At 35.7% G+C, this 12160-nt stretch overlaps 1 protein-coding gene across 5 annotated transcripts in view; it reads right to left on the minus strand.

Moving 5' to 3' along the window:
* Positions 1-12160, minus strand: part of IL15 (interleukin 15) — a 104109-nt gene that overhangs the window by 22238 nt on the left and 69711 nt on the right. For 3 of the 5 annotated variants that reach the window (XR_003001998.1, XM_024736104.1, XM_024736101.1), the window contains exons 3-6: positions 9215-9312; positions 7800-7884; positions 2750-2794; positions 708-845 (exon numbers count right to left, since the gene is read on the minus strand). Coding sequence is in view for 4 of the 5 variants with exons in the window: in XM_024736104.1 (XP_024591872.1) it covers positions 708-845; positions 2750-2794; positions 7800-7884; positions 9215-9312 (366 nt within the window). In the remaining variant the exon portion in view is untranslated. Of the gene's footprint in view, positions 1-707; positions 846-2749; positions 2795-7799; positions 7885-9214; positions 9313-10669; positions 10769-12160 lie in introns of all 5 variants that reach the window. The other 2 variants (XM_024736103.1, XM_024736102.1) reach the window with 1 other exon arrangement.

Genomic DNA, 12160 nt, shown 5'->3' on the forward strand with positions numbered 1-12160 from the left:
GCTATTTGCTCTCCTGGAGGCCTATATTGCTCCTGTTGCCTGTGATGGCCCAAATTATACTCCAATTATTAATATTTTTATTATTATCCTTTTGCAGCATTTATTCTTTGAGTAGATAAGAAGGGAGACTCTGGAGTGAAACTGCTCAGGGACTCCTGGCTCCCCATCTTACTAGCTGTGTGAATTGGAGGAAGAGATTCAAGCCCCCAGAGCCCCAATTCCTTCAACCTTAAACAGAAATAGTGATAACTACCTCACAGATTGATTGCGAGAATTCAACGAATTACCATCTAACCCTTGAAGAACAGTATCTGGCACACAGTAATAACCCAAGTAAATGTGGATTACTACTATGGATGCTCATCAATTATGTAGTTAGACTAATGTCTATCCACTGCACCTAGTGATCAACACCTTGAAGTCAGTGACCTGACTGTCTGGTTCACCCTTGTCATTCCAGCACTAAAGCACACGGCCTAGAGCACGCAGTCAATGTTTGTTGAATGAATAAATCAATAAACAGTTTAGGAGTGTGTGCACGCTAGCGATGGTGCTGCTTCTAGATGCCACTTCACTGGAATTAACTCACTTTCCCAAGTGCCCCTTCAGAGGGTCTCCTTGTCCATGACATCCCATCCAGCTAATGATTTCTCCCAATCAAGCCAAGAGCATCTGATGTAGCTCTGCGTAACTATTGGATAACTCACCTCAATGGAAGATAAACTGCTGTTTGCTAGGATGATAAGGTTTTCTACTGTATCGTTAATGTCTGAATTTCTGGACTCATGCAAAATCACGTGTAACTCCAGGAGAAAGCATTTCATCGCTGTTACTTTGCAACTGGGCTAAAAGAGATACAAAGAACCATTTTGAAAAAGAAAAAGAAAGAATTATTTCCCCATTATTCAGTTTCACACAGATGTAATTTTGATTTTTTAGAAAGTCAATCCAGCTATTTTATAAAGAAACACAATACCCCTAAAAAGTTCTACATAGGAAGCAGCTTGATTTTTTTCTTCTCTTTTGGCTTTGATATCAAAGCCAAAACAAACTGAGAACAAAACAGGAAGGATGGTGATACTGTATAGAAGAAAGAACATAAAACTAGAAAACGTGGAAATAATAGGCCACTTTTTCCTCACTAAGCACATTTCCTCTGTGTAAGGGACAGATAATACTGACCTGAGACTCTCAGAACGTTAATAGAGATGGTGCATATGGAAGAATTTCTTAGAATCAGATCATACTGTTAACATTTTAAACAGTGGTGGCTGCTAATTATACTATTCCTGCAAGTTCCAAAGTTCCAGAGGCAGACGTGATTCCAAGAAATTTCTTAGAAAAATCAAAGCAGGCGTATGGTCTATTCACAGGCTGGCCATATCAGAAAGGTACCTTTCAGGTCCCACAAAAATACATTTCCCAAGAGGATTACTTTAACAAAAACTTAAACTTCAAACAAAAGAAGCATTTAATGAGCATGTGGGAATTTGACCACGACGTGTCTGATTTCCTGTTCTCAGTGTCATGCACAGTGCCTGGGACTCTGCAGGCACTTAACAGGTGCTTACGGAAGGAAGGAAGCAAGGAAGGAAGAAGGAAGGATGACAGCCATGTGCCTGGGACTAGCAATGTTCCTTATTCCCCCACAGCAGCTCCTCTGGATTGAAAGGGTAATAAATGCTGTCACCATGTCGATAATAAACTAAATAATAAATAAAATAAACAATAAAACTGAGGTTCAGAAATATTTAGTGTCTTCCAAGGTAACAAAGCTTGGAAGTGGCTGAGTCAGGGTTTAAATCTAAATTTCAATCTCAACTACTTTCTACAACCCACGGGTTGCGAGGTTATCGTCTTACAAAAAAAGCAATCTCAGGATTCGGAGTGCTGGTGGTTAGCTGACTGCTTTCTACTTTGACGAAAATGCAAAGAAAAGTGGAAAACATGCTGAAGCCAAAAGAGGGAAGCAATTTCTAGCATGGCAGCACTATCTAAGTGAATGATGGGTATCTGTTCTTTCTAGTTTCTGGCTGTGGCTTCTTTCCAATGCTTAGAAAGTCTTGATAGGGCAAAACCTTCTATTGCAGAGAAATTCTACTTAAGGAATAATAGAGAGAGGGCTCACTGTTCTGAATGCACACAACACAGTTTGTTTTTCACGAAGTGTAGATGTCAGGGATTTGTTTCTATGTTTTTTGTAGCCAATTCAGAGGGAAAGGAATAGCAGCTCAACTGAAATCCTATATGACTAAGGCAACGTCAGCAGCATATTAATGAAACAAGTTCGAGATCAGTTTTGAATTCTGATAGACTTTGTGGTTTGTGTTTGGTCTCACATGGAGAGTAACCAGTCAGAATCCCTTTTTGACAACGGTAGAGATTCAGGCAAAATGTAGAGCATGAATGTATTTAAACAATTTGTAAAAAATATGATTAAAAGTGATAATACGCTACAGCACTGGAAACAACTGATATATTGGATACTTTTAAATTGCCTGAGTTAACTTGATTCTTGTATTTAACTGCATCATGATTTAATTGCATCACAGAAATATATACTATATTTTGTTTGACATTGATGGGAAAAGTTTATGTTTTGATTCGGCAATGATGCTACAATGAAAAGAGCATCTATGTAAATGTTAGATTTTAAAACTATACACAGACCAGTAAACTTATGAAAATATACTTCTTAGACCTTTGAAAATTGGAAAATATAGCAATATTGAAAACAAACTATACTCACATGAGCACTGCTTTCAGTATATAAAGTGGCATCCATATCTATAGACTGAAATGGAAACAAAATTCGGTAATATGAAAAACTATTCCCGCTTTAGATATAATGAGAACAACCTACTGAAAACACTAAAACTTTTTTCAGTGAAATTCTTTATTTTGAGATAATCTTAGATTCATATGAAATTGTAAGAGAAAATACAGGCAAATCCTGTGTGCGCCTTCACCGTTTCCTCCTGTGTTGAGGTCCTGCATAACGCGGTACAATAGCACAACCAGGAAATTGACATGGATGCAATCCACCCACTTTGTTCAGATTTCACCAGTTTTATGTGCACTAGTGTGTGTGTGCGTGTGTGTGTAGTTCCATGCCATTTTATCAATTCACGTAACCACTATCACAGTTAAGATACAGAATCCTCCTGCTACTGTTGTATAGCCACAATCAACTTCCTCCAGATATGCTCCTCTCACCTCCTACCATCCATTGAATCCCCAGCAACCACTTCTCTGCTCTCCATTCCTATGATATCATTTCAGCAATGTTATATAAATGGAATCATACAGCATATAACCTTCTGAAATAGGCTTATTGAAAAACTTAATAGACTTTATTTTTTAAGCAGTCGTAGGTTTACAGAACATGAGCAGGAAGTACAGAAAGTTCCCATATGGCCCCTTGGCCCCCTCCCAAGTTTCCCCTATTATTAACATCTCGCATTAGCGTGGTACATTTATTACAATTGATGAGTCAACATTGATACATTTTCAACTAAAGTCCATAGATTCCATCAGGGTTCATTCTTGGTGGTGTACACCTATAGTTCTTGACAAATGTATAATAACATGCGTTGATCATTACAGTATCATACAAAATAGTTCCGCTGCCCTAAAAATCACCTGTGCTCCACTTTTTTATCCTTCCCTTTCCCTTATCCCCTGTTGTATTGTATCCAACCTTTTCCAGAGTGTCATATAGTTGGAATCACATAGTATCATATCATACAGCATGTAGCCTGTTTTGATTGGCTTCTTTCATTAGCAATATGCTCTTAAGGTTCCTCCATTCCTTTTCATGGCTAAACAGCTTATTTCTTTTTATCACTGAGTAATATTCCATTGTATGGATGAACTACAGTTTGTTTACCCCACTGGCTTTTTTTCACACAGCATAATACTCTGGAGATCCACACAACTTGTTGTATCAGTAATTTGTTCCTTATTACTGCTCACTATTATTGTTCGATATAATGTACCGAAGCTTAACTGTTGACCTGTTGAAGGACATTTGGGTTCTTTCCAGTTTTTAGCTATCATAAATAAAGTTCTATTAACATTCATATGCATGTTTTTGTGTGAATGCAAGTTTTCATGTCTCTGATATAAATGTTTGAGTGTAACTGTTGGATCATATGGCAAATGCGTGTTTTGTTTTATAAGAAACAGCCAAACTATTTTAGAGTGGCTGTACAATTTTACATTCTCACCAGCAATATAATAAATGATCCAGTTTCTCCACATCCTTGCCAGCATTTGGTATTATCAATATTTTTTATTTTAAATATTCATATAGGTGACATGTCATTGAGGCTTTAATTTGCATTCCCTAAATAAAATACAGCCATTTATTGGTACTTTCTCTCCAAAAAAGACTTAGGGTGATCTATGATTTCTTCCTTTCTAATATGCATACTTATTATTTATTTTTCTTGCCTTAGCCTTTTATGTCTTTTTTTCTTGCCTTGCCAACTGAGCTAAAGTTTCAATACTATGTTGAATAAGAGTGGTAAGAAAAGACATCCTTGCCTTGTTCCCAATTTTAGGGGAAAAGCAGTCAGTCCCCATTAAGTCTAATGTCGGCTCTAGGTTTTCTGTACATGCTCTGTAACAAACTGAAGGAGCTTCTCCTTTATTCCTTGTTTGCTGAGAAATGTTTGTCATGTTTACCATTGAAGAGGTGCTGCAGTTTTAAAATGTCTTTTCTGCATCAATTGATACGATCATATGATTTCCTACTTTAGTCTACTCATATAGTGGATTACATTGATTGATTTTCGAATACTGAACAGGTCTTGCATTTGTTACATTTTGGTAGTTTGTGGTTTTTGAGGAAATTGTCCATTTCCTCCAAATTATCAAATTTACGAGAATAAAGTTGTTCATAGTTTTTCTTTCGTATCCTTTTAATGGTTGTAGGTTCTGTAGTAAGACCCCAATTTCAGTCCTGATACTAATGGTATGTGTCATCTCTTTTATCTTTGTCAGGCTTTCTAAAGGTTTATCGACTTTATTGATTTATTTTCCCAAAGTAAAGAGCTTTATGTTTCGTTGATTTTTGTCTATTGTTTTCCTGATTTCAATTTCCTTCCTTCCTTCCTTTTTATTCCTTACTTCCTTCTGCATGTGTTGGGCTTATTTTGCTCTTTTCCCAGTTTCTTGAGACAGTAACTTAGATTTGGTAAACTGAGATCTTTCCTCTTTTCTAAGGTAATCATTTAGTTTTATCAATTTCCCACTAAGTAAAGCTTTAGCTAAATCCCACAAAACTTCCTATGTTGCGTATTTGTCTGCATTCAGTTCTATACTTTTAAATATCCTTTGAGACCTGCTCTTTGACCCATGGAATGTTTATAAGTGTCTCATTTAATTTCCAAGTGTTTGGAGATTTTCCGGTTGTATTTATGTAATTGACTTCTACTTGATTGCACTGTGGTTGGATAACATATTCTGCATGATTTCAGTTCTGATAAATGTGCTAAAGTTTGTTTTATGGCCCAGGATATGTTCAGTCTTGGGGAGTGTCGCCTGAAAAAAACGTTTATTCACTGTTCTTGGATGAAGTGTTTTTCTATGGAAATGAGATATTGTTGGTTGACTGTGTCATCCAGTTCTTCTATATCCTGTCTGATTTTCTGTCTAGTAGTTCTATTTGTCACTGAGGAGGTACTAAAGTCAACTATTAATATATTTATGGATTCGTCTGCTTCACCTTTCGGTTCTATTATTAGTTTTTGCTTCTTACATTTTGAGGCTCTGCTGTTTGGTAGGTACACATTTAAGATCATTATGTTTTCCTGGTGGACTCATCTTTTACCATGATGTAATGTCTCTCGTGACTCTAGTAACTTTATTTGCTGTGAAGTCTACATTATCTGATATGAATATAGCCACTTCTGATTTTTAACATTGTTGTGTGAATTATTATGTGTATGTGCCTCAGTTTCCTAGAGCTGCTGTAGCAAGGTATCACAAAGTAAGTGTCTTCAAACAACAATTCATTCACTTACAGTTCAGAGCCAAGGAGGCAACTGGGCCTGTTCCCTCTGAAGGCTCTAGAGAACTGTCCTTCCTTATGGCTCCCAAACCCTTTGCAGCTCCAGGGGATCCTTGGCCTTCCTTGGCTAGTAGCTGTATCGTTCCAATCTCCTTTGGCTTGTAGCTGCCTCGGTTTTCATACGGCCTTCTTCCCTGTGTCTATGTATCCTGTCCTCTTCTTATAAGGACACTAGTCATTAGATTTGGGACCACCCCACTCCACTATAACCTCACCTTAACTAATTATATTTGCAAAGACCCCATTTCCAAATAAGGATACATTCTGAGGTTCTAGGTGGACATGAATTTTGGAGGGACATTATTCAACCCACTACAGCATGGGTTTCTCTTCTTTTAATTTCAACCTACTTATGTCATTATATATATATATATATATATATATATATTATATATATACATATTATATATGTATATATTTGTGTATATATTATGTATACATATTATATATGTGTGTATATAATATATACATATTATATGTATATATTATATACACACATATATAATATGTATATATATTTGTATATACATGTATATTTGAAGTGAATTCCTCGTAGACAGCATAAAGTTGGTTTGTCTTTTGTTATCAATTTGGCCAATCTCTGTCTTTTATTTGTATTCTTTTTCTCCTCTCCTTCTAGGATGAGAATGCTAGGAATGCTGGATCTTTTACTGTCCCAAAGATCCCTGAGGCTTTATTTGCTTTGTTTTCAGTCTGTTTTGTTTCTATTATCCTATCCTCAAGCTGACCGTCTTTCCTCTGTCATATTCATTCTGCTAATGAGCCTCTCCAGTTCGTTTCATATTCCACTTGTTGTATTTCTTAGTTCTGTAATTTCCATTTGGTGCATTTTACATATTGTATTTCTTTGCTAAGACTTTCTGGTTGTTTTTTTTTTTTTTTCAGTTGTTTCAAGGATATTCGTAATTGCTTGCTGGCACATCTTCATGATACCTGTTTTAAAATCCTTGGCAAATAATTCCAACATCTAATCCATCTCAGTTTCAGAGTCTGTTTCCGAGTCTCTTCTCATTCAAGTTGTGCTTTTTCCTGCTTCTTGGTATGAAAAGTGATTTTTCAATTGTATTCTGGTATTTGGGCTATTATGTCAGGAGACCCTGGTCCAATTTGAATCTTCTGTTTTAACATGCAGCCACCCTGTGTAGGCTTAGCATAGAGGTTCTGACCTATGTTTGCATGCTGTGATTCCAATGATGGTTCAGTTTTCAGAATCTTTGTGGTGCTAATTTGAAAGGTTTGGTACACCTGCTGACCTGGGACTCTCACTGGTCCCTGTTGTATCACCCACACTATAGTACAGCCCATATTTCTCCCCTCTACAGGTTCTGCCAGGTCAGCTGGTGTCTACAGGTGGAAGAAGCATTCTCTAGCCCATGGAATAGACAGCCCTTCCCTGAGTCAGTCCATTCCCCTGACAAGGGCCCCAAAGCCGCCTGGTCTCTTGGGTAGGAAAAGGGAGTCTCTCTGGCGGGTGGTGACGGAGAGCTCTTCATGCTGGGCCACTCATAAACTGAGTTTTAAAGATAATTAGGGTCTGAAAATTCTAAATAAAGGAGTTCATTTGAGGTGCTACAAGGCTCACCAATTCTACAGAAACATTTTTGTTTCAAGTGAGATTTCACTAAGATTGACAGCAAAACACAAGGAATAACATACTGCATAGCAATTATACCAGATATTTTATGGAAAAATGAGTACTCACTTGAATAAGATCTTCAATTCTTTTCAAATCACTTATTACATGCTGCCAGTTTGCTTCTGTTTTAGGAAGACCTGCACCGATACAACTGAAAGCAAAACCAAACAGCAAAGCATTTTGAATGAACATAATATTGTCTTGATGAATACTATAGGCAAAAGAGCAATCAAGACTTTTTTGAATCCAACAAGTGAAAAGATGAGTGCCATCCTTGCCTTTGCGTATTCGACAGCCTTGTAGATGAATATAAAAACTGAACATATAGTACAACTTGATGCTTTAGGCTAGCCTGATGACCAACCTGCATTAAAGAAAAGCCTAATTTGAAGGGATGACTTATAAATAACCTGGTGCAATTTATCACAATGAAATAAAAGCAGTGCATGATGTGTGGCAGTGCTCAGTAATGTTTTTCAATGAATTATTACTTTTCTTTAAGTAGAGGTCCCATCAGACTTTTATGTCTAATAAATAGGTAAAATTCTTAAAATAAGCAATCATCTTTCTCACGTAATGATCTTGACAGTAAATATTCTTTACAATAGGTTAAACATGCCCCTTGCATGCTCCTTGTAGCAGCTTTCTCCATAAATGTTATGGACTTGAGTCTAATCTAGTCATAAAACTAGATCATATAGCTTACTTATTGTTTGTAAAACAGTAACTTAATATCAGGACAAAAGACACATACATTGACCAAGTAACTGTAGAATAATTCTTAGAGCTTCAGGAAAAATATTGTCTCCTTGATGGATCCTGTACAGAAGCATGAGAGCCAATACTATTTTTTTTCTTTTGAGAAGAGGATTTACCTGCACAAATCTATGGTTCCCCACAGCAGGAAGGCATTATAGAGTAAAACTGAACTGAGATATTACATAACTATAGGTTGGGTGAGTGCTGTGTATTAGTTGCATCTAACAGAGAAGAAAAAAGTTAATAGGCATGGAAAAATATGAAAGTTTATTAGGAAGAAAAACAAAAGGCCTCAATAAAGAAAGAAATGTTTTAAACTGAGCTAAGTAACATAAGGCTCAAATGATAGGAGAAGTCAGTGCCAGGGACAGATAAAAAAGTAATGTGGTGAGCCCTCAATATCTAATTTTTTTTTACTGGTGTGAAAATCACACAGGATATTAATAAAGAGTGTACTTCCAATTTTAGTTAGGTACCAAGAAGTCCAATTTATTTGCAGGATATAATACTCATTTGGAATATTACAAGAATATAGAAATGCTCTGTAGGCTGTTTACGAAACCTCCTCTGAATCTCCCATAATCTGTCCTCTGTCATGCCCCAAATACTGAGTACCTAAGGATTTCAGCAAACTGAACATAAACCAATTTAATAGAGAAGATATTGAAGAACAATGATCATGGTTATTAACATGATGATTTTATGCTGAAAGATAAAATTACCCCAAAATGAAGACATGAATGCCAGCCTCAGTTAAAAAATGACTGTTCAGAAGTAAACACAAGTAGCACTGGATGGAAGTACTTCTCAAATATGGTTTCTGAAAAATATAATCGTAGACAAAGTGGTTAAATTTTTTAGTTAAAATTTTTTAGTTAAAAATTTTTTAGTTAAAAAGGAAGAAAATTTGGTCGTTTGTAGAGACGTGGATGGATCTAGAGACTGTCATAAGAGTGAAGTAAGTCAGAAAGAGAAAAGCAAATATCATATATTAACGCATATATGTGGAATCTAGAAAAATGGTACAGATGAACGGTTTGCAGGGCAGAAATAGAGACACAAATGTAGAGAACAAATGTATGGACACCAAGGGGGGAAGGTGGCGGGGGGTGGTGGTGGTGGTGTGATGAACTGGGAGATTGGGATTGACATATATACACTAATATGTATAAAATGGATAACTAATAATAACCTGCTGTATAAAAAATTAATAAAATTGAAAAAAATGAGATTTAAAATAATTTTAAAATTATCATATTTTTAGGTTCCAAAATGTAAATATATCAAGATTTCAGAATTCTTTATCAGAATTAATGAAATTAGACTTTACTTTTTTTGCTTTCCTCCCTACCTTCAGCTCTGTCTCCTATGTGCAAAATTCTTCAATACATATTTTTCCAGACGCATTTCAATGACAATAATTTAAAGAAAATATACATATTTACTAATTTACATATATGCTAATATTACCGCTTAATTTGTTTCTATTATCCTTAACCTCCTTTTCATCCTTCTTTCCTAATATGTCCAACATATTTCATACAACACAAATTAGTAACATGAATTACTAATATAGGTGTACTAGTTATATATTAATTTCATGTGATGATGAAATTAAAAATTAATATCATTTGGAGAAAAATTGGATAGAAATGGAACCAACCAAAGATACTCTATACCACCCTGAGAGTCAATATATAATCATTTTTCTGGGTGATTTAGGAAAATCACTTATCTTAGAACTTCTCAGAGTTTCAATACCACTGCCTGCCTCTTTAACATTGTCAAAACCTTTATAGTTTCAGACAGCAGTGCTGACTTAACCACTTAACCTCTAAGAATCTGTGCTTCATGTAGTCTACACTGAAGGGATGAATAACACCCAGACCTGTTAAAGACTATACAACTTACTGAGTACATAGACACTTAAAGAACAAAACAGGGTGAGATAAGCGAAATAATACATTTACAACAACATGAAGGGCACATCAGGGTGTTAACAGACTTTAAAAACCTGTTTTACTTATTTTCAAAACAACAACAATCCATATGTGAACGTACCTCTGTGACTTCCCAAAATATTTAGAGACGAGCCATATAACTTATTATGAAGTATCTGAGATACAAGTGACCTTTTAAGAAAAGTCCATATACTATCTTTATCTAATTTTTCTTACCAAAATTCTCATTACTCAATGCCAGAGTAAATCCTTAAGTATTGAAGAAGAGCTGGCTAAGGCATTGGGTTTCCAGCAGCCATCCATCCAGTATACTTCCTACAACACAACCCAGAGTAAAGATGATCCATTAAAAACACAAGTGGACAAATGGGGGGAAAGGAACGGAAGAGAATTAATATTTACGGAGCACCTACTTTTCCATGGGCACTCTATCAGTCACTTGATATGTGTATCACATTTAATCCTCAGAACAATCCTATGGTGTCGGGTTAGCAGCACTTGAGTGAGCTGCCCGGGTCCCACAGCAAGTACAAGACTGCCGGGATTTGAGACCAGGTCTGTCTGATTACAGAGCCCAAGGCCTTTCCGCTATATTATGTCCCTGAATTGGTGAAATTCCAAAACCATATTAATGAAAAGCAGAAGCAGCCAAATATCTTATGTATATAAGCTACTGACTGTTAATGTAATTTATAACAGAACCAGCTACTTCTACAGACGTGGAATAGACGTCTTCAGTCTTTAGATCACCGTTAATTGAAACATCATTTGAGAATTTCATAAGTAACAAAATTTGTTTTCTTTAATTCAAAGTGGCGAAGAATGTGAAGATTACACATTCCCATATTCAATTCCATTTTATTAAAGAAAAAATTTAAACCAAAATATATAAAATATAAACAATTATTTTTGCCATCCTTCTAAAATAGTATGTATTTGTTGACCTCCCCTTCAAAAATCAAAATCCACCACATCTCTTGACATAAACTTTCACTGAAAAATTAAGTTCTGTAGACTAAAATTATTTTATTTTTCAGATGTTTTTAAAATATAAAAATGATTATAATATATGATGTATAACTCTTTAAAAGAAAAACTAGGATTTAACTAGGTATTAAAGATACTGTAAGAATATATCCAATAAAAATGCCCTTTTTTCCACAACTAAATCTTAAGTCTAATCCTCCTGTTACATACAATCTAAACCATCCATTAATCAGTTTAATTAAAGCAACCTCTCTTTGTTACCGTCATAATCATTCTCTTTGTCTATGGTATCTCAGTACTCCAAATTTTTTGCTAAACTTTAAAATTATCTTTGTAATTTCACCCAAAGTCTCTTAAATTCCCTACCTCCTTTTTAGTTGCAGGATCCCCCCACTCCACATTGTTCAAAAAACAAGATTTACTGACTTGGGACCAAGCAGTACAAAGGGTGATATAATTGATAACAGGCCTCATGAAGCTGCTTGTGTAAACAATGAGGATTTCAATCCTGGGCTTTTACATCAGTGAGTCTCCACACGCGCAGGATGTTAAAATCTTATCAATGAGACTTTCACTGCCCTGTCCAACTACAATTAGTCAAGGACAACTAAGAGCTTTAGCGAGAATGCTCCATGCCAAGCATGGTGGAATTAGTAGGAAATGGCCTCAAAGACTTCTAACAAATAACAATAATGGAAACCAGTGTTAACTGAAAGGAAA

The sequence above is a fragment of the Neophocaena asiaeorientalis genome, unplaced genomic scaffold, assembly GCF_003031525.2.
Source record: "Neophocaena asiaeorientalis asiaeorientalis breed wild unplaced genomic scaffold, Neophocaena_asiaeorientalis_V1.1 scaffold7, whole genome shotgun sequence".
Classification (NCBI taxonomy): domain Eukaryota; kingdom Metazoa; phylum Chordata; class Mammalia; order Artiodactyla; family Phocoenidae; genus Neophocaena; species Neophocaena asiaeorientalis.